The 22111-nt window shown below is 49.6% G+C and overlaps 4 protein-coding genes across 4 annotated transcripts; 1 reads left to right on the top strand and 3 right to left on the bottom strand.

Annotated features, from left to right (window-relative positions):
* Positions 1-428: 428 nt before the first annotated feature.
* On the bottom strand, positions 429-3001 carry PMZ80_004939 (uncharacterized protein; the record flags this gene model as incomplete). Its single annotated transcript, XM_064873362.1, has 3 exons — positions 429-1741; positions 2757-2921; positions 2974-3001. The coding sequence occupies 3 exons, from the start codon at positions 2999-3001 to the stop codon at positions 429-431; spliced, it is 1506 nt and encodes a 501-aa protein (XP_064730466.1).
* Positions 3002-4239: 1238 nt separating this feature from the next.
* On the bottom strand, positions 4240-5418 carry PMZ80_004938 (uncharacterized protein; the record flags this gene model as incomplete). Its single annotated transcript, XM_064873361.1, has 1 exon — positions 4240-5418. The coding sequence occupies one exon, from the start codon at positions 5416-5418 to the stop codon at positions 4240-4242; it is 1179 nt and encodes a 392-aa protein (XP_064730465.1).
* A 4915-nt stretch (positions 5419-10333) lies between these two features.
* Positions 10334-16209, bottom strand: PMZ80_004937 (uncharacterized protein; the record flags this gene model as incomplete). Its single annotated transcript, XM_064873360.1, has 8 exons — positions 10334-10686; positions 10735-11436; positions 11484-11642; positions 12562-13035; positions 13441-13450; positions 15164-15302; positions 15352-16110; positions 16178-16209. The coding sequence occupies 8 exons, from the start codon at positions 16207-16209 to the stop codon at positions 10334-10336; spliced, it is 2628 nt and encodes an 875-aa protein (XP_064730464.1).
* A 2637-nt stretch (positions 16210-18846) lies between these two features.
* On the top strand, positions 18847-21319 carry PMZ80_004936 (uncharacterized protein; the record flags this gene model as incomplete). The annotated part of the gene is made up of 2 exons (XM_064873359.1): positions 18847-21160; positions 21210-21319. The coding sequence occupies 2 exons, from the start codon at positions 18847-18849 to the stop codon at positions 21317-21319; spliced, it is 2424 nt and encodes an 807-aa protein (XP_064730463.1).
* Positions 21320-22111: the final 792 nt, after the last annotated feature.

Below are 22111 nucleotides of genomic sequence, written 5' to 3'. Positions count from 1 at the left end.
TGTTGTTGCCAGTATAGGATACAGTCGATAAGGAGCGTTGTTTTGAGGAAGTCGCTTATTGGTAAAGTGCTTAGAGGCACATACAAACGCACAAGTCCTACAGTAGAATAGAGAGACTCACTTGTCCTCAACGCCTCACATATTGTGCGATTCATTTGAGCGTCCTGCAAATAGGCACTATATAGCTGACTGGTTCAAAAGTTCCACCTAAGGCAAGGGTAAGCTCGAGTTACGTACGAAAAAGCCGTGTGTACTCGACGGTAACACCTCCCTGGCTCTTACTGTACGTCAGTATATCTAAAGTACTCGCACGGCACATGTTTAATCAAATCGTCCAATATTTTGATCTTGAATTGATGAAAGTAGAAGCAGGTCTCGTCAATCTCTGATAGGACCTTCTCCACCATTCTGTTGAAATATGTCATAAATCACAACTTGCTCGGACTCGAGCTTCTACTCACAGCTGCCTCTGCAAGCACTTCTTTCATCACGGCTTCTGACGCCTTCCACTTCCCATCTGCTGTCTTCTCGATTCTGCCATCACCCTGTAGCTTATTGAGCACCTGCAACAACCCACCCTCCGCAGGCCCCCACAGATTCTCAGGGTACATCCGATAAATCACCTTCACCATCTCCATACTCTCCCACTCCTTCCCCAACACCAACTCTTTCCCCGCCTCAGTCTCATCCGGCGGCACAGACTGCGGAAACCCCTCCGCCGTCTTCAACGGCACCTTTCCCGGCGCAGTAGTAGTCCCATAACACAACACATTCATCGCCTCATCCTCCCTCATCTGCCGATGCGTAATATACTCATCCAATTTCCCCCTCGCATCATTAATAACCGCCCCATGCCCCGGAAACGCCCGTCTACCCTCCCCCGCCCTCCTCCTCATCAACTTCAAACTCGCCACATACGCCCCCAAATCCTCAAACACAGCAGTCCCATGCCCCAACACATTATCCGCCGTAAACACACACCCCACCTCCTCCTCATCCGGCGATCTTGTAACCAACAAACACATATGATCCTTCGCATGTCCCGGCGCATGGAAAGCCTCAACCTCGAATAAATCACCATCCTCCTCAGATCCCACACTAAACCGCTGCCCATCCTCAATATCCAGTATCTCTTCGTTCTGCAACGTCTGATCCGGATCATACCGATTCCCCAAATGCTTATACACCTTCACCCCCTCACTCTCCCTCCTCACATCCTTGAGTCCCATAACATGATCATGATGCCAATGCGTCAACACACACGTCTTCACCCTCACCCCTTCCCCTTTCCCCTCTCCCGCCCCCTCTGCACGCAACACATCCCCCAAAGTCCTCCCCCACTCCTCCGTCCCCTGCCCCGAATCAACCAGTATCCTCTCCCTCCCCCGTCCAAGTAAATACGTATTCGTCCCCTGCAACGTAAACTTACTCGGGTTCCCGCCTAATATCCGTGTCACGGAACTACTCACGCGCTCGACGGCGGGGAGGCTGGGTATATTAACGGCCATGAAGTAGCCGCGGCGTTTCCAGTATATGCGACGGAGGATCTCGTGGTTTTGGGCGGGGTAGGTGGCGAAGAAGTGGCCGGGTGTTGTGTTGGCGCCGTGGGTGCCTTTGGTGGGGTGGGTGTTGGGGTAGGGGAGGGGTCGGGGGACCATGCGGATGGGGTGGGTGGTGTTGGGGGTGGTTGTTGTGGAGTCGGAGGAGGTTGGGGGTGCGGGTTTAGTTGAGGTAGATGTCGCTGGCCGATAATGAGCAGAAGCAGAAGTTGTGAGGCGTCTGCATCTATTTGGGGAATGTGTAAGTTTTCTCGATGGTTGTATGTGCTGAGCGACAGATGTCTGTGGTTTGCTTCGTGATTGTCTTGGGAGTATTGCTTGTGGTCTCGCGCGAAGCGTTGGATGTGGTCTCATATGCTAGATCTTAGTTTGGAAGGCGTGCTCGACAACAGGTCTGAGATTCCTATCGACTCAGACTGTACTTCGTCGAACCTCGATCGGAACCGGTTATCTCGAAGCCGAGGCAGTGTCTACGACTGACGCTAGGAAAAGGGCCACTTTGTATCGTGTGCGCGATTCAACTGATGCCAGTAATTCAATAGAGTCAGGCGTGACATACGAGATCGGTCATGATAAGGAACGCCCAGGAGGTCTCGGACGTGTTGCGCAGATACCATCACAATATCGTGAACCGACCTGAACCTTGTGCCGAGGTAATTCATGACCACTGCTTACATAAGTATTCATTGCGAGCAAGCAGTTACTTGTTCGTATAAGTACAATCAAAATGTGTGAATAAATGAATCTCATCCCTAAATACAACGTCGCTGCACACATAAGGAAATACTACTAGTCTGTAGCTTCGGGGGGGTATCCTAACTCCAAAGTATACTCCGGGTCATCATGCCTCCAAGAACTGCTGGTTCTAAATCATAAAATCACCAAATACCTCCTTCTCCTGTCGTAGTCGTCTATACCTGAATCATGCTCACAAGATGAAAATCTCGATGGCTGTCGAGTGCAATGGCTGGGTCTCCGGAGATCATGGCTTGATGAATTGCCGTTGTCGTGACTCGAGGAAGTCTGAAAATGGCTGCTTGATCAGAGGCAGAGGTTTGGACTGTGTCGCTCCAGTCGAGAGATCTGTGTTTGAGCCATTCATGTCGCTTGAGCCTCTTACTGTCTCCTGTAGTGGTCGAGTGTTGTTCCTTCCGGTAGTACTCGTATCCGGTCATCTCTTCGCACCCATCCACATACTGGTCCTCTTCCCTCCCGAACTTGAGCCTGTGCTAGATGCGGATATCGGCTGAGACAATCCGCCATCGTAGTGGTACTCTCCATCAACATATGTTGCGCCAGTGCTAAATGTCTGTCTGTTCTTCCTCTTAGCGTACTTCTGTTCTAAACGGTAAAGCTCGAGTTCTACGAGAATGGTCAGTATGATATCCCGGTAGTCAAGGATCAGGTCGCGTACTCGACTGCAACTTATCGAAAAGACCCATTGTGGCTCGTAATGTTCTGTTCCTGGACCCTGCCTTGCTGCAGTTTCGCGTGTAGTGGGCTCGCCAACGGTCCTTGTGCCTTCGTGTATCGGGAGTTGGGTTTGTTGGGTTTCGATCGATCGGGATATTTGCGCAGTGATGAGCTGAACTATCTACTGAAGCTCGGAGATGAACAGGGCTCGATTTAAGCTATTGCTGTTGTTCTGGTGAAGCTCTTCTGGCAGTGAAAGAGATGTGTACGACGTGTGTTGCTGCTCAATATGGTCGCCCTGCAAAATGGTTGAGCTCACGTCGTGCCTTCCTTATCAGAAATTGATCACCTAAGCAGGCGCGGTTCGATGATGTCCCTGGAAATAGTATTGGGCAAGCGCAGTAAGCACTAGGATCCTGATGTCGATGGCACAGTTCGTTAGGCAGGAACTCGAGAATGTCGATATCGGCTGTAGAAGAGAGAAGGAAGGAAGGTGATCTGGGCAGCTGTTTCGGTGCATAGCATAGTTGCGGCAGGCGTAGGGCAGGTGCACCTCTGCACGGGCTTCCACATGGCCAGAGCGCGATACTGGCACCTCGCCTGTTTCTCCTTGATCGAAACCACGAAGAAGCAATCTCCATTAGCTCCTCCTAGCCGATGACGCCAAAGGCGTTGGCGCGTGCTAGAGTGTGCACCGTCCTAAAAGCCTTACTGAGCATGGTTTAGGTAGCGTGCCTTTATGCCTGAAGCCTAAGGTCACCGCAAGCACTGAACGTAACCCCAGAAAATCGCCGGGCCAGCCCACTGCATGAGAGCACGGAGTATTCCTGTAACGAGAGCTCGAAACTCGCTTCGATGGATGGAACGGCAAAATTTTCCAGAATGCTAGGCAAGGTCTTCGAAATGTGTCTGAACAACAATATTGGAAGTGAGAAGGAACGAACAATCATGGTCGGCCTTGTGGCAGCGCGGTTTGTGTCGCAAGATGCTCTTCCTTTTCTAGGTGCTGCTTCGCGCATTTGGCGCATCCACAATGGCGGCATTTAGGGAGCGCTAGGTGTCCCACGTGGGCACTGGCCCAGATACGAAGTGTCGATCGCTATTGCAGAAACGTCACCCAACCTGCACGATTTCTCTGCAAGACAAGCTCGAATTAAGACTATAGAATGGCAAATATTCCAGATAGATCCTTTGTCGCAAAGAAATCGCGAAAGGTGGTATAGCATGAAAGTAGACTGCAATTCAGAGGTGCCGCCTCAGTCCTGACTCAAACAGTAACATTCTTCTCCCTCAGGAACGCTTCAACTCCTCGCCTCAACCCCTCCGGACTCGGCTTCTCAGCACAAACATCAGGCTCAACGCCAAATGTATCCCTCAAATGATCCCTCGTTGTAGGTCCAATAGTCACAACAATCCACCTCACCTGCGCATTCACATTTGCACCACCTTCATCCTGCCACCACCTCCTCCTCGCCTTCTCCGTAGCCCTCCCATTCCCGTCTAGATACCCAATACCTCTAAGCATAACATCACTCCCCTGCGGACTAAACACAACCACAGCCCTCACTCCACTCCCACCCGCATCCTCCTCATCCAACCTTTTACACAACCCCACAAACTCCCTCTCAAACCCCTCCATAACCCCCGTGGCATAAACCTCCACCTCCTCAACCTCAATCCTATCCTCCGCCCCCGCCAACGTCCTCGGAATAACATCCCTCCTCACCTCCCCAACCAGGAACAAAAGCGGCTTCTTCCTCAACCGCGGATCATCCGCCTCAAGTCTTTTCCGTCCGTAATTCTGACTCGACATGCCCAGCAGCGGGACATACGGCAGCCGCGGTGCCTCGAAGTACGTGAAGTAGTGTTCGCGATGGAGCTGCTCATAGTGGCGTAGGATGAAAGTCGCGAGGTTGGCGCCGTTGCCGGTGTGTGCGCCGTGGATGCTGGTGTTCAGTCTGCGAAAGGGTGAATGTGGTATTGCCGCGGACTGGACTGTCAGTGTCGTCAATGCGCGCTCGGTTGCAGGTCCCACGACGTAGAGGGGAAACGGCGTTAGCATGTCCATATTCGAGAAGGGGTCAGGAGGGTCAGATTGTGGTTGGTGAGGTTGTGCTGATGGAGAGTCATTTTCGACTGCGTGCACCGTATCTGCCCATGCTTCCACTGCTCGTTGCGAGGTGAATATCATCCCGCCATAGTTGCGCTTGAGTTCCCCTGTTCGGAGGAGGTCCCCGAGGTGGGACAGGGCGGGAGCATTTTGCGTGTGTTCTAGGACTGGTATGAAATGGGGCGAGAATGTATATGTGCTCGATGCTTCACGATCAGGAGATGTCGCTGTTGTGTTTGAGAAATGCTCTTCGTAGGTGTCGTCCGGTTGAGATCGGGTTTTGAGCAGTAGGACTGGTATCGTGCGGGGCGTGGCTGGTGACGATGTCGATGGCATGTCCTTGGTTTTGCGAAACGTGACATGCGTACTGGGTGGGCGCGGGCCGTAGGGGCGCGCCGTTACTGCCACGGGACACAAAGCTATTCAGGTGGTGGTCGCTGCTATGGAGCGTGCTGTGTTAGTAGGAAAGTTCTGATGATCGACCAATCTTGGTGGGGGAGGTGGAGCCCGGAGTCATCATCGATCGTGGTTGTTGTTGGTCCTATCATGTTCGTTCGGCCATCATCCTTCGGACAACCTGATGCAGTATTTGCGACGCTGACTGAAGGTGTTGTCACTCATGAGTCGGCGTGTCGAATCGGCAACATCGCTAAAGCACGTCGACAGAAACAGTTCAAGCGGTGGGCTGTTGTGGTGCCTTAAGAACTAAATCCCAAGGCGCCGTTGGTTTCGCCACGAGGGTCATCCTTGGAAATACCTCCTCGTCTAAATAAGTGAAGGTCGCGATCGACGCAAGCGTCTTATCCAACATCGGCGTCTGGTATGGTTTTATGACAGGTCTTCGAGCGAAGATATCTACGGTCCCATCCGTGTCGGTGAGCGGTCGATTGAGATAACAATATCTGATTCATGGAGAAGCTCAACCTCCCCGCTCGATCGGCTCAAGGGTCCTTTGCTTTCGTCGTTCTCGTCTGGATGTGCCAAGCCGACCGTTAGCAACGACGACCGAGGACACGCACGTCGCATCCACGAAGGGTGGCGAGGCGTTTAACAACCAAACTTGGACATTTCCGATATTTAGCCGGCCGCCTTTACACTATTATCTCGCCCCACTCCACTACAATAACCTTATCTTGTACAATTAATTATATAATAACGAGTAATTAGAAGTTCATGAAACTTGCATAGGCTTATTTAGCGACCTTAAAAACCTATATAAACTAGCTAATTTATAGTAGGGCGACCTCTCGTAGCTTTAATATCGTACTAACGTTCGTATACTAATAGTCACTTTCTACGGCCGAGAATAATATTATCTATCTATCCCTAATTAATCTTATTCTAATATATGTTAAGTAGTATAGCCTTAATCTATTCCTTATCCTCTAGTAGCGCGCCTTTAGCCTAAAACTTCTACTTTAGGTATTCCTATAAGGTTTCTATAAGATTATAGTTAGGACTAGCCGAAGGTAGAAAAATCTAACGAATCTTATTAGCGACCTTCGCCTCTATTATTATATTAATTTACGACTTCTTTTAACTAGTAGTATCTTCCTAGATACTAAAAGACTCTATCTAATATACTTTATAACTAGACGCTTAATCTTCTATAAGAATAAAGTTTTTATCGGTTTAGGTTACGACCTCGCCTTTAATAATATCTTTAATATAATAAGAGTTAGGTATTATACTATTAGAGTTACTAGTATTATAAAAAACGAGATTTAATTTAAACTTATACTTAACTACGGACTAAAAGTATATAATATACTTCTTAAGTTACTTAAGTAAGTCTTTATTAGTATTAGATAGCCCCTCTTTTAAGGGCTTCTTTTACTTTTGACTAGGCCGCTTTTTAGGCGATAGATTATACTATATCTTCTCGTTATAGGTGCTTATCGCCCGTTTAATATTATACGTACTCTTATAAGGTACGCTTTTATATCATTTATTAGACTAATAATAAATTAAGATATAGTAACGAGTAATAAGCTTCTACTAAGGTATAGTATTAAGGCATATTTCCTTAATCGCTTCGCCCTTTAGTATTTATCGTAACGCTTTATAATTATAATAGTCTATTTAAGTTATAGCTCTTTAAATCGTTATCGGATAATACTTTTTCTTAATACCCGTATCTATAGTAAGCCTATTTTAAGGTAAGGTAAGCTATTCTTTCTTTACTTAATTAATAGAGCCTAAAAGCGTACGAGCTTTTTCCTAATTAAATATATATGTATTCTCTGCCCGTAAATTGATTAAGATGAAACCCTCTTCCTTTAACTCCTCCGTACGCTTTACCGTGCGATTTCTCTACGATAAAGACCGCGGGAAGTTAAGGTGCTTATTTACCTTATTAATAGTGCCTATAGTACGCTTCTTATCCTTTAGTTTAGTTACTCGTTACGTATTTATAAAGCTAACGGTGCTATATAAGGCCTAAATACTAGTATTAGAGTATAACTTTCGGGTGCGCTATTCTAGGCGCGGAGCGTCGCTCTCTGCTTTATTCCGACTAGGTATTGCAGTTACGTCTTTAAACACCTATACAGACCTTGTTATCGACCGAGTTAAACGTAGTATGTCGCCTATGTCCACACTATTCACGATACTCATCAGATAAGAGCAATTGTATGAGGAAACAGGCGAGCGAATCTCCTATTGTGGAGAACAGCTAATCCGGTGACGTCGGAAATGTCCAAGTTTGATTGTTAAACGCCTCGGGTGGGTTGTCAAGCTACAGCGCCTGACTTTGCGGTCAGCTTGCTTTTCCTCGATTCGAGACAGGCTACGATGCAAAAGACTGCGGACAACGGATTTCTGGCGACCACGTCATCCTCAAAGCGTTACACAAGCATTGAAATGGGTATCTTCGCAGCAAGAAAGAAGAAAAGATGTTCTGCGTGGCGAATCGGGTGAAATAAGTTTACTCGCAAAGTACAGGCGCGCATGCTCATCGAATAAGCAAGGACCGATATTCTTCCAGTATACGCAGCCCATCGCAGCTGCCGGTGGCTGAATCGTAGAGCCTCTGCAGGTACGACCGCAGCGACGCAAAGATACATCTGGCCAAGGACTGATCTCGTGTCGTGCCTGGCTGACAAGGCAACGAGTAAATCTCTCCTGCACGGTACTGATTCCAGTTCCACGGCATGCAAGACAACGAGCTCTTCTGAGCGGTGCGCTATCATGCCAGGCGGGCGGATGGTGACTGTTTGCCCAGCCGCTGTCCAGTAGCCGAGGTTGTCGGTGTCATCCTTGCAGCTGCTGGCCTGATTTGCTGATTGCGTCGTTGTTGACATGGTTTTGTCTGGCTGAATGGGCACCGCCCAATGTGAGGCACCTCGACAGAGGTAGGTCGGCTCACTTCTTCATCAATCTCTCGAGGAAGATAACTGAGGTCGTTTCAACTGTCCGTGCCTTGTTATTTGAATGTCCTGGACGTCGTTTTTGCCTGTTTGCTGCAGTCCTAGTCATTTTTATCCCTGCCCTTGACAAACATTTTCGATCCACTACCGCACACACGCGAGAGCAGTTTTGAGGAAAGTTTTGCTGACCTGGCACAGTTTCGCTTCCAGCGTCACAGGTGGGAAAGTGCTGCTTTCGAAGCAAGGAAACACGACAGCTTGTCATATTGCTAGTCTGTCATACCAGTAAATAACCTTCTGAAATGAGTCGGATCTTGATTTTCTGTTATCATGATTGGCTCTCTAGCAACGACTGGTCAACGATGACTTCAATTTGCTTCGTCCGCTACAGCACGCTTGAGCTCGCTATATGGTTCGTGTGCGCATCATGTGGCTATATGAATGCTGTTGGTGCAAACACTGATATGCTATCATTCATGACCAATCATCTCCAACACGAGGCTCGACAAAACACTCGCTCCCCATCAGCGTGGGAGCTTTCCGACTCTTGATATTGCCTGATCGTCGAGGTGGCTCCTGGTGGATAGGTGGAAATGCCAGCAAGTGGGTGGGGTTACAGCCGAGAGGCGTGCCGTTCCAGATTGGTTTGATATCTGGAGCCTCTGCCACGAGGTACTTGCTCATTTTCAAGGCTACCCATGATAGCTGCTCATGCATAGAAGTCGCTGCCCGTGCCACTTTCATAAACTTTTTTCTTGATGCGATAAATCAGAAGCTTTCCCTCCGTCCCGGGAGAATGGAAAGACTCAATTAGCTACCCGCATAACGCACCGGCCCAACACACTTGTGTTGCAGCAAATCACTCCAAGGGAACACTGCCGTATGTGGATCGACCGCTGTTTGCTCGAGCATCAGGCACTGAGGAATGAGAGAAATGCACCTTGACATATAGGATGACATTTTCTCGTCTGAGGTTCGTGACACTGACATATCGCCCACAGACCGCCTTGGATCTTATTTCATAGTTGGCTTTTTGCGTCAAATTGTGTCGCCGCGATTCCTAGTTCATCATGTCTGGAGGAGTTGGACCACGAGTTCCGAAAGATGACTTCATGCGCGCCTTGGGCCTCCAGCCCAGCGATGCTCGACATGAGGGTCTGTACAGACTGATGAGAGTATGTAGTGGGCTTGCGTGGTATGTGGATGTACGTTGACAGCTTTTTAGGACGAGGCCATAAACACATACAACAGACTGAACTCCGATCGATCGAATCTGGTGGAGGATAGAAGAAACGATACTTCTACCCGACCTCCATTTTTCTGGCACCATATCACCCGTGAACGCCAGTTGTGGGCTGTTCAGGCAACATGGCAGAATGCCCCCGTCGGTACACCTCAGAGGACATTGTTCGACCGTGGATCAACAACAGGCGAGCATGCACCCAACTGGGTAACCCTGTGGCTGCTATATAGTGTCTTCCGTTCTCGGGATACTCGAAACAATCGCAATCGCCGGGGTGGTGACGGTGGTGGTGGCAGTGGTAGCAGTAGCGGTAGTAACGGTATGTTTTGGCAGTGGCCACTCCAATAGAGTACTGATCAGATCCAGGCAACAACGAAACGAGCATATACGACCAAGTTCGCAACGTACACCGACCCCGATGATCGATGGTCTGCAAAAGGCTGAGATCGTACTGGAAGTCTTCCTCATTTGGTCATGCTGTGCTGGGGTTGAGGATGTGGAAGTTCGACAGAAGACAGCTGACATGCATGGTCTTGCGAACATGGCGTTGTAATATTGATTCCTTCTGCATAGCGCCTGGGCTGTAGATTGAGGCGGCATGGATCATGTCATTTAGAGCTGGTGGTAATCGAAGAAGATGTCAGTCTTCGTCCTTGTCATCGTCATCATCATCATCCTTCTTCTTGCTCGACTTCTTGTTGTTCCTCCTCTCATCTCGCAATGCTTTTACCACCGCTGGATGCTTCTCATCGGCGGTTTCATCCCACTGCACATCGTACTCGGAAGCAACCGCCTTGATTTCCTTCCGGATAGCATTGGCTTCTTCAATCAGGGACTCCCACTTAGGCAGATCAAAGCCTCGTTGCTCGTACAGTCTGCTTTGGCGTTTGCTGATGGTCAGATTCATAGCTGATCGGTAGCTCACCTCTCGATTGTGGTATAGAAACCACATGTAACCACCGATCAGCGTGGACAGACCAACGAGATACGTGACTGCCGATCAGTTAGAGTTCGAAACAAGACTTGGTTACCGACACCTACCTGGCTCCATGACATCCCAGCCTAAATCAGTTTCAAAGGTCAATCTATAGACAAGGTACCAATAACCAACAAGCAGACCGCAGCCTCCCATTGCATAGCGTTGTCCGGTCTGATATGCCGCCTTATCGCATTCGCTCTTCAGACTCGCCATGTCCTTGATCTGGCTCGCCATACGACGTAGGCGTTGACGCAAGTAGAATGTTCGATCATTGAATGAGGGCACTGCGACCTTGATAGTAGCAGGGCTTCCTTCTATTTCGACCTCGAATTCTTTAGCTCTTGCAGCATCTCGGATGAAGTCGCCTATTTCTGTGGACGCACTCCACCGTATGAAGTCGCCATCTACCTCGACGGTAGTCTCTCGGCCACCACCGCTGTAAGACTCTACTCCGCCTTCTCCTATCTCTTGGTCCTCTGGATCGTTGGGTCCTTTGGGTTTATCAGCCACATTTTTGTGGGGAGTAACGTCATCATCTTTCGATTCCATAGCTCTGAACGATACTTCCGGCGATCTACTGTCGCCTTTGTCTGTTGTGATGGAAGGTAGCTCCGACTGTATGAGACGAGTAAGGTAGGAGAGTGGTTGATGGGGGTGTACCAGAAGTGCCAGTGGTTCGACATCCTTTCTGTCAGTATTGATATCGACCGTGCTGAGCGGCAACACAAGTTTGAGGAGTCTTGAAGGGGTTGTGAGTAATTTTCCTGGGCCACATTAGCTGGGACCCAACGATAGCTTTAGAGGTGCTTGCCTTTGGTCATAGCACCAGCAGAACGCTGCCGCCGCACAGGTGGTTCTTCGGAGCCCTCTCGATGCCACGGCGCCCTCTTCTGCTTCTCTTTCTCCTGAGAGATCTTCGAGTCATAGTCGTTCAACTGTTGATCAATTCCCTCCTGATTGAGAGCTTTCGCTTTTTCTTCGTAGCTTGCCCACCGAAGCTGACCACGACGGAAACACGACACATTAGGTCTTATCGCAGGGACTCTTTTTGGTAATTGAGCGGTGAGTCGAAGCTGGTGATACGGACGAACACGCGTGCTACATTGTAAGACGCGCTGGCCCTCGATCTTGAAGAGGCCCCCTGCCCTTCCGAATCGGTTCATTGCGCCTAGAAACTTCACGCGGGTGAAAGAAGATACAATATCAAAGCACGAGGAAGCTGTCGTCGACCATGATGAGCGCTGGAAGCAGCAGATACTATCGACCAAGCTGCAGGTGATTAGTGGCGTCCTCGGCGTCTGTATCATGGTCGCAACTTCCACACAAGCACTTTCCAAGATCTTATTGACACTACTACGTCATACCAAAACGCCGTGCTCGGCATTACTTGCGCCGACCAGTAAATGCTCACGCTTTCCAGCCTCCGAATCTTCACCACTATCGAGGCCGTGAAGTAGACGAGGTAGCCTAGCATATTCACCAAAAGTGTGCGCGACAACTGTAGAGAATGTATGAAAACATCTACACAGAATTCAAGATCACGCTCTCAAGCCATTCATACAGGTCATTATAGCTCCATGCTAAGTTTCTGGGGTTTCTTGATGTTCATCTCTCGTAAAATCGTCATAGCCAGAACACCCCATAACGCTCATCAAAGACCTCATGCTCTTCCGCTTGCTATGCTGATAGTCTCGCGATGCATTGAAACCACAGTCGCCTGCTCACTTTTATGAAATGCTATCTTGTCCCATGAAGTCGTGGATCCAAGGAAATGAAGCCACCAGTTGCGGTCTAAAATCGTTTCGGCGTAAATCGTACAATCGTATCTGATCACAGTTTCGAATCAGGGATTTTCGTATGCGAGCCCGATGAAGTATACACTCATCTACCACTAAGTGGCTGTCGATGTTGACGGCCAGGGGCGTGCCGAGGAGATGGGTACAGGTTCGGTTGTTGCCGAGGAATATGTGTCCCGTAGAGACTTGTGGTTGAGTCATCACTGATATCAGGACTGCTTCCTCCGCTCCGGCTTCCAGAGCTAATACTCTCCGTCCTCATCCGGTAATCTGGTGTGGTAGGGGCAGCCTGTCTTCGAGTCGCCCTGCCGGCCCCAACTGGTACTGCCCGACCTTGCACGATGTTGTCGTGTGCGAAGCCATTCGGGTACATTCCATCGTTAACCGAGAAGCTCCTGCAGATGTTGAAAGCTATCGTGGCTGCGGCCTCCTTGGCGGTAACCTCGGACGGATGGTATTTGGAGGTCTGATATTCCCTGTTGTTGACCCTTACGACACATGTATACCCATGCCGGGACCCCTTCACTTCATAATAAGGTTCTGGCCATTGCCTCCGTTGACAGAGACCTATTCAGAGCTTGTTAGCAAATTGCAAGCATCCCCAACCCGCAACAGGGCAGCAGGAAAGATGCATCCGCCTGAAAGTATGTATGCTCTGGTGGCAGCACTTTCTGCTTGCTCCTGCGGAATGCTTACCTGCTAGATAGACAATGTGCAGCATGTCTGAGATGTATGCCCAAAAGATGAGGCTCGTAGTCCCTACCGAGATATGTGCGGATGCGTTCGTTTGGCTCGGTTCTCGGATTATGTATCCACTAACGACTATATCCTGGTTTTAGGCCATACAGATCTGATAGAGAATAGAACAAATAGGATGTGCTTATGGCTCATGAGGTATATAAGAACAGTGATTGTGAGGCTTGCTCGAGCGCGGTTGCTTCAGACTCGATCGAAGTACCATCGTGAACGTACACATGTTGCTCTGATGCACCGGTCAGTGTCGCTCATTTCTCACTTCATGCAGTGACAACGAAGCAATTGTGGGTTGTGGGGCTGTAAGAAAATTCCACTGTGGCCAAAGTATCAACCTATAGCGAAGTTGCGGCATTCAAACAGCGGATTTGCAGAGGATGATGCCGCTCCCTGGGAAGTTGTTATGCGTCTGATGTGTTGGCAGCGTCTCGAGCCAGCGGTTTTGGCTTGACATTCTGCTGAATCCTGGCGCCCGTATGATAGTCGAGCTTTAGCGCTGGTCGAATCATGTCTCGACCACGTTTCAAGCATAGCTTGACGCGCAGCTGCAGCACCGTGGAGCGCTTCCAGGACTGTTGTTTCTAGGGCAGAACGCTATGGTTCACGGCCTCGTCACTGAGCTGATCGCAAAAAAGGTGTCGTAATTGACAACCCCATCGAAGCAGGGCACATCGACACAAATGGCGCAATGCAAGTGAACTCGACTGGAGCGAATGTAGAGACGACAGCCACTAGATTGCTTGCGCGCATGACATGCATGAACTTGGCCCGCATAAGACCAGAACAATTGCTGCAGAGAATGCTGGAAAAATTGCCTTCTGAGACCGTGGAAATGCCACGAGAGCTCCGAGTAGCCGACAACAACGAACTGCACGAGCTGTTTTGAGAGCGTTCTTAGTAGGTCCATCGTCTTGTACCCGCTGTTTTTCAGCATCTGCGAGTCGCTGAAACAACACAAAGCAATGGGCGCTTGCTTTGTATAAATGTTTTCGAGCTCCGCTGTCTCAGGGTGAGGAAAACGGTTTGATCATGGGGCGCACCTGTGGTGATTTAAGGAGACGAATTTTTTTGGCGGCTCGCCCATGCGATGAACGTTTCCCAATCCCATTTATGGCTTAGGCGGCGAGGTAAATTAGCACTGTTTATCATGCCTATGATCTCGGCAGATTCAGGGATGAGCTTCACAAAACGTTTGTACACACTCGTGCGTTGGCAACAGTCTTCTACAAGCAGAATGACACAGGGCGAGAATGATTACCGTATTTGCGGGTACTCGGTGATGCTACTTGTACATGTACTGCCAGACAGTACCACTCAGTCTATCTAGAGATGCTTAGATCAGGTCTTGTAAACCAAGACAGATCAATGTCAGCAAGTGCATTTCGATTTGCTCAGTCGATTCGTTGTTGGTCTGTATAGGATACAGTTTGTGGGCTATCGAGGAGAGGTGGTAGCACGTCTGCAGCAAGTCCATGTAGCCTATGCATACGCACTTCCTCGCGATAGTCCCGAAGATGTGGCTCACGAATCATCAGCACATGCATCAGCCCAATGCCCGATGGACACGCAGGCGAAAGCCTGCGTAGATGTTGCATTTTCTGGAGACTAAGCCCATCATTTATGCTAAAGCATGCAGTCGCGGCTCAGTCTGCTCATCGACATCCTCTACAGCCTTCGTTACCTTTAGACAAGGTATTTGCGTGGTACTGTGCTCGCGGGATCGATGATATGCTTGCTGCAGTGCATGGACCTGAGAGATGGATATGGCTGTAGACTGACCTGCCTGTGTGGACACGAATCATGCTCTGCACTATCACGAAGCAAACGTGACTTGATTAGATCGGGACCACTGGCTCAGTCTGGTTACTGCCATGTGCGGTATAACATAAACAGGCTGGAAAGGCGCGACCTCGGTCTCGCTAGCGGGACTTCCCTCGGCCACATCCGCAAACATATTATTACGTTTGGAAGTCCATGGGATGAGATTCGAGCCTGGATCTGGCACATCGGAGTACTCGTGCCGATGGTTGCTCATGCTCAGACCTGCTAGATTGTAGCAGGTGTGATATGCATCAGGTCGCCTAGTATAAGAGTCAGTGTGTAATTGTTCAAAAGAGATAAGTAACTCACTTTGAAGGTTTGTCTCGTAGACCTCCCGACGGAGCCTGGCAGCAGCCTAGGATGTACCTCGTGAGCCCCTCACCACTGAAGAGTCGAGTTGTCGAGAACTCATCCAATGACAAAGCCGACTCAATCGATCCTTGCACTGCCGCCTCGACTAACGGCCAACAGCCACCAATCCAGTGGCTGTAACAACCATCGACGACTTTGTTCGTGCGCCCAGCAAATCCTCCTTCCGGTGCATACTGTCGAGCAGAAAGCCACCGGACCAGCGCTTCTACATCGAGGTATGTCCTGATCGTGTCCCGCGGACTGCCTAGGATACAAAGGCACGCAAGGGCGCAGAATGTATACGCACCGTGGGCTTCGTTACTAGGCCCAGCAGAGACACCGCCTTCATATGTCTGACATCGAGACAGATATTTTCCAAGACCATCCCGGAAGTCTGTCACGCCTCCTGCTCTAGCCGGGGAGTCGTCTGGTAAATGCCAAGGCAAACCAAGCAACGTGATTGCTACAAGTGCGCAATAAGCGCCTCGGACGTCTTCTTCGCCATCTTCACACACTCGAAACCCGCCGTCAGCTTGCTTGAGCTGTCCAAGCCAATGCCACATGGCCGCACGATCAATAAGTTCGTAGGCTTCTCCTCCACCAACCATGGCTATGGCGAGGATCACCGCGTACGTTCCTGCCAGATGGGAAAGGTGGCCTTGTCCGCCTCCAAATCCACCTGACAGATTCTGTAGAGGTTGGAAAGTTTTCACAATGCTGTAGTACGATTAGTCCCTTTCCACAACGAGCCATTACCCACGCCCAAGTCTTTGAGTACACGTACCTCGACCGGAAGGCCGTTACATCCTCGCCCATTATGTACAAGCTTAGGAGACTCCAGTACATAAGCCAAGGACGACTTGCATCCATCGCCACAAACTGTGCTGGTAACGGCTCGAGGCCATTATGTACAAAATCGACATGAGTCTGTCTGTGCAAGGAAGGAAGCCCATACTCGTCAAAATCAAATGGGTTCGATGCTGGATTGTTCACAGCTGTCAGGAGAGGCAAACATTCTTCTATTGTTCGTGCTTGTAGCTTTGAGGTTTCCGTAGACAGTCGATCTATAATGGGCGGCCAATGGCAGAGATGAGGAGCAATAGCCATGAATGGTTCGAATTCATCGTCTGTGTGTGCCATGTCAGATGCTGCCCGGTTACGGGCATCCAATGACCAAGAACCTACTGCAGCAGTTGGCTGTCTGGCTGATCGCAGGAATTGAACTTTGCGCTTCTGACTTCTCATCTATACGCAGGATGTTCTCCTTGGTCAGTACTCTTAGTATTGTTCTTAGCTCAGGAATGTCAGATTAGGCAAAATGCGCGCCTTTGATAGAGATCAGCATCAATCACGCTTCATCGAATGTACACAAGTCTCTCAGCATGTGGCGTATGTGTCTTGAAAAGCTTGTTTCCTGACTCCAAGACATCAGTGCCAGAAAGCCTGGTACACAAATCATCGGACAAGCAAGAATGACATGGTGCCGTCGGCGGCGGCGTGATGGGCTCAGCCTTGGAAGCTTCACACTCTTCCAAATTTAGACTAATGATCATACGCGAGGCTGCAGATACCTGCCTGAGGCCATAACTGTGAGCAACCAACTAATCAGACGTGTTCGCCAAACCTGCCAAAATCGTTATCTTGATTGACAGTAACAAGCGAGTCAACTCTGCGTCGTCTTCTGCAGGCTTAGAGTACTATTTTTATTTATGCCAGCTTCTTCTGCTGTGCTCAGATATCTTGACAAGATACTGCATTGAAGATATCGGGAGCGAGCTGATATAGACGATGATCGAGCAGCACAGAACTAGTCACAGGCAATCTGAACTCCTCACGGAATACGCCATGTTCGCACACACAACCATCACAGCTAACCTCATGCCCGCCAGGCTTCCTTTTTCTCCATCATAAGCTATGCTGTAAACCGCGCGATTATCACTTTCAGGTCGAGAATGGGTGATACATTGCGTGATACTGCCGCCCCGTCTTGTATTCGGCATTGTTGGGCGCCTGGACTTGACAAGAAATGCCGTAAAGCAAATCGATCACTGCTTAACGATAATGTACTCTCGACCGACAACAGCCGTAAAGGACTCCGAGTCACGTTCAAGTTATCGTTGAGGCCCAGCCTCATCGGCACGGGAGAGCATGAAGCGGTCCTACCAGACCGCTCAGGAACCAAAAGTGCCGTGGTGGCAGGTGTCAACAAAGTCCGAGCTCCTAAACTCACCGCTGCTTACCATTTTTTGCTCCACTACCACTCCACGATTTCAAAGCTATGGCTTCGAGACGACCCTCAGAATCGTAATGTTTTGTGCTGATACAAGTGGTGGCCATGTCTTAAAGGGTGAAATGTGCTTCCCTGAAATCATCTGTTGTACAGAATCCAAGGCACCAAAAGTCCCGCTCGTACTGGCAAAGCACAAGGGTCTAGACGGCTGTGTGCAACAAATCAGGAAGATGACCTGCATTACTAGCGTTAAAATGCGGCTATATCAGCCAATGTATCCTTCTCGTTAGCATAAAAATGGGTACTCTTGCTGGACGCCATTCCTCATTCATCAGAGGATATTGTTGGTGAAGAACGAACCGTGCATCTGAGATATCAACAAGTATCTCCATTAACCACGCCGTCGACGGCGCCAATCATCGAGTATGTTGCTGCATCGGCAAGCGAAGGAGACGGTCGGAGAGTTGTTTTGATAGTAGTACAACGGCGCCGCTGCAAGGTCTTATGTTGGTGTCTCAGTGTGCGCACTTTCCACACGGGAGCGGGCACTTCGTACGACATAGTTGGCAGCTGCAAGTCGCGGTTGCATTTGTATCCTTGCAGAAGCGTGACTTCTGTGAGGACATGGTGCTGCAACTGAAGGGTTTGACAGTCGAGACTGTTCATTCTCCAGCACAAGTTACTTTAACCTGGAGTACAGACCTATCGAATCATAAGACTTGACAGCCGCAGAGTACTCCGATGCGAACAGATAGAATCGACAATATTGCATTAGTAGCAACAGTAGCTCGCGCGACTTCTTCGCTACTCTTCATCTAGACACGGTCGGTGCATCGGCGCTGTTCCGCTCCTGCAGGTCTTGCAAGTTTTCGTACAAAGCTGTGAAGGAGCCCGACGAGCCAAGGAAGTCCAAAGCTGGATGGTGCGTTAGCGCGGGTAGCACCCCACTAACTCCACGGTCGAATTATCGTCGAGATTGTTCACCGCCTTCGCACCGCTGTCAAACCTCCATCTCACGCATTGCGCCCGCACCACCTTCTCTTCTCTCGACCACTTTGGTGTTGGCCTGGGGGCTTAGAACCTGTCCATTGTCGACGCTTATCATGCCCAGCTGAGCTTTCCATCTTTGTACATGCTGATTCAACCTTCACCTCTCTACTTTTCGATTGCTGCGCCCGAGCGGTCGATGCTCTGACAAAGCAAACACAGCCAACCTAGCCAACATGGACCTTCCCTCTGATGACCTGCAATATGACTTCGACTCGAGCTCGCATCCGTACTACCAGAGCCAAAACTGGGCACTGGCCATGAACCATATGGACCCGATGAGTGCTGATCCGAGACGAAACATATCACCTATACATACTGGCATGCATGGATTGGGACAAACGACGATGGCTGAGCATCCAATGATGGGCGACTGGCAATTCCAGCAACTCCAGCAACTCCAGCAGCAGCAGCACCAAACCCAACAGCAGGTGCAACAACGACAGCAGCAAGAGCAACAACACATACATCAGCAACAGTCATCGCATGCACATGTGCACCACCAACAGCAATATATTGCTCATCACGGTCATGCCACCTCGCTTCACCCGGCACAGCATCACATCGATTACCGCCAGCAACAACAGCAGACCATGGATCCATCTTTCAGAGGCGTATTCCACTCGATATCGATGCCAACCCAAATGGCCATGATCCCCGTCACCCAGTCTGCCATCTCAGTATCGTTACCCCTCGATCAGCCATATATGACGATGCCGCCACAGTTAGATGCTATGCATGGTTGGGCGGATCTCCATTCGGAGTTAGTCCGTTACCAAACCGCTGACATCGGTCCTGTTGCTGTCTCGCCGTACCAGCAACACACAGCATCACCAACAGGATCCCACCTAGAGATATTATCGCAACCGAGTTCATCGGACGAACACGGTTGGACATTCGTCAATGGCAGGACTTCTTTCGAATCGAGCGAGCGATCATTCTTCGTAGACCCAACACATACACTACATGATCGATCACTTTCCGAGTCGTCGTACTCCGATCTGGACCAAGCACCACAAACCGCCTTCCTCAGCAATCTTGATATGGGTGCAGCTCAAGCTGTTTACTCACCCACGAGTCTGTCCGACAGTGATTGGGAGTCTTACCATCATCATCACCGTCACTCTATTGACCACGGAAGCAGTGCCAATGCCAATGCCATGGCGCGGCTAATAGCCGTCCCGACCAACTCTAAGGCCACCTCACCCGTCCGCTCACCCATATCACAAACCTCCGCAGGATCACCCGGGCGGAAACCCGGCAAGAAGAGTCCAATCGTAGCTAAAGGTACGGAGAGAATTACGAAAAAGACCTCTCAGGGCGGCAAAGAAGAGAAGCGTGTTGGAAAGAGGAAGGGTCCTCTCAAGCCTGAGCAGAGGAAACAGGCTAGTGAAATTCGGAAGCTTCGGGCATGTCTTCGATGCAAGTTTTTGAAGAAGACTTGTGACAAAGGTGAACCATGTGCTGGCTGCCAGCCGTCGCATGCACGTTTGTGGCAGGTCCCATGCACTCGTATCGACATCAAGGAAATTGGCTACTTCCTCAAAGACAAGAAGTTCGACTATGAGCGTCATGTGTCCCTTGGCTTCTCAGTTGGCAACATCAAGGGCTTCTCAGATGCAGAGAAGACACTGTATGTCACTCATGGGTATGGTCACATACTGCCAGTCACTGCACGAGAAGTCTACGTTCGAGACGACAAGTGCTTGAAGATGGACTGGGTCGAAGCAAGCAAAACCGCAGCTGGATACGAGGTCTCTACCGCCAAGATGTCTGCCGGGACTGAAGGCATTTCTACAGTCATGCTTTCGCAGTATTTGGATTCACACATCGATAGCGGCAACACCTTCATCAAGTTCGTCGACGACTACTTCGAGGGAACACCATTCCTGTCGCAGATGCTTAAGGCAGCATACAACTTTTACACGAAGACGAATTCCAAGACGATCAAGAAGGCTCTCAAACTTATGCTTGCCTACAACCTGACTTTACATATTACCATGGTGGAAGGCATGCCGACTGAGGAATCTTTTGAGGGCAAGATCGAAGACAAGAGCTCAAAGTTTTACGGCAAGACGATGGCGCCGGTTATGATCAACTTCCAAATCAAGTGCGCCATGGCTGACATGTGGCGAGAACTCCACAAGGATGTTCTCGAAGAGTTGTCGCAGCTCTACTCAAGTGTCTACAGTGGAGACAAATTGAAGAACTGGCCGACTATTTTCATGTTGGCTTCGGTTCTCTTGGCTGTCTGGGAGTGCATGCAATTCGACTGTCACTACCGCGTACCTGACGAAGCTGCTGTAGACAAGTTCTGCAGCGACATGGAGACCACTCCCGTCGGTGTTATCGTCGGCCTCTTTTCTGCTATCTCACAGAAGCTGCCCTCCATCCTGGAATGGGATACTACGAAACACCATGCTCTACTCGGTTCCAACTGGGATGTTTGCAACACAATGACTGAAGTGCGAGAACACGTTACGCGATATGGTAGGTCAATCTTCGTCGCCTTTGCCGTGCAGATACTAACCTATGCTAGAAAACTACCTCCGCGACCGTCCGAACGCCAAATTCGACAGCAAAGATTTCGACTCACTGTCGAATAAGTTTTTGTCGAGACTTGTGCTTCGTGATGTCCGTGCGAACTAAACGACATTACGCATCGATTTACGATTTAATGCAGCGATTTGTGCTTTTGATAGCAGTGATTTGTTTGATTTACTAGCGCGTCTTTTCAGCGAGCCAGCATCAACGGTTTCAAGGTCACGAATATTATGGAGCTACACGAGCTATGATTTAAGAGATTGATGGATTCAGCATATCAGTACGACTTTCTTTTGTTCTGCAGTGCGAAAGCTGTATTGATTTCTTAGCGAGAGAAGCATGAGCTCAATGACCAAGCATACGTGGTCGTGGGCGTATCTGATGTTCATGAATAGCATTGCGCTAGGTGGAAGGCCTCAGCGCCCTCCGATCTCGCCTTATGGCGTTTATGCTGGAACATGTCGAGATGAGATACGGAATGGCTCAGACGAATGGGACGCCAGGCATGGCTGAACGAGGATCCGAGCTTGGGAAAACTGAAGGGACAGGGACGCTCGAGCAATAGAGCTACCGTTCTAGAATGGAAGTTTACATTACTTTTGTCACTGGAGCATAGCTTCGTATTTAAAAGGCATAGTATGGTATGTGCCCTTGTCTTTATTGGTGCTCTTCAAGGAGAAAGACGTTGAAGTCTGCACACGCGCTATGGCTTTCATATCTGCACATCCCAGAGTCTTCTTCCAAGCTGCTGGTAGTCTCTCCTTCGTAACCCGGAGAGGCATTCACGCCGATGAAATGTAAAGCTCTGGCATAATTCAATGCTCATGCTCAGACGTTCGACGACTTCATCCCCGGGAATTTTCCTAGAGTACTTTGGCCCGCAGCTGGTGGGACACA

The sequence above is a fragment of the Knufia obscura genome, assembly GCF_036327395.1.
Source record: "Knufia obscura strain CCFEE 5817 isolate CBS 148926 chromosome Unknown scaffold_5, whole genome shotgun sequence".
NCBI classification, from domain to species: domain Eukaryota; kingdom Fungi; phylum Ascomycota; class Eurotiomycetes; order Chaetothyriales; family Trichomeriaceae; genus Knufia; species Knufia obscura.
This window is presented reverse-complemented; position numbering and strand designations above follow the sequence as displayed.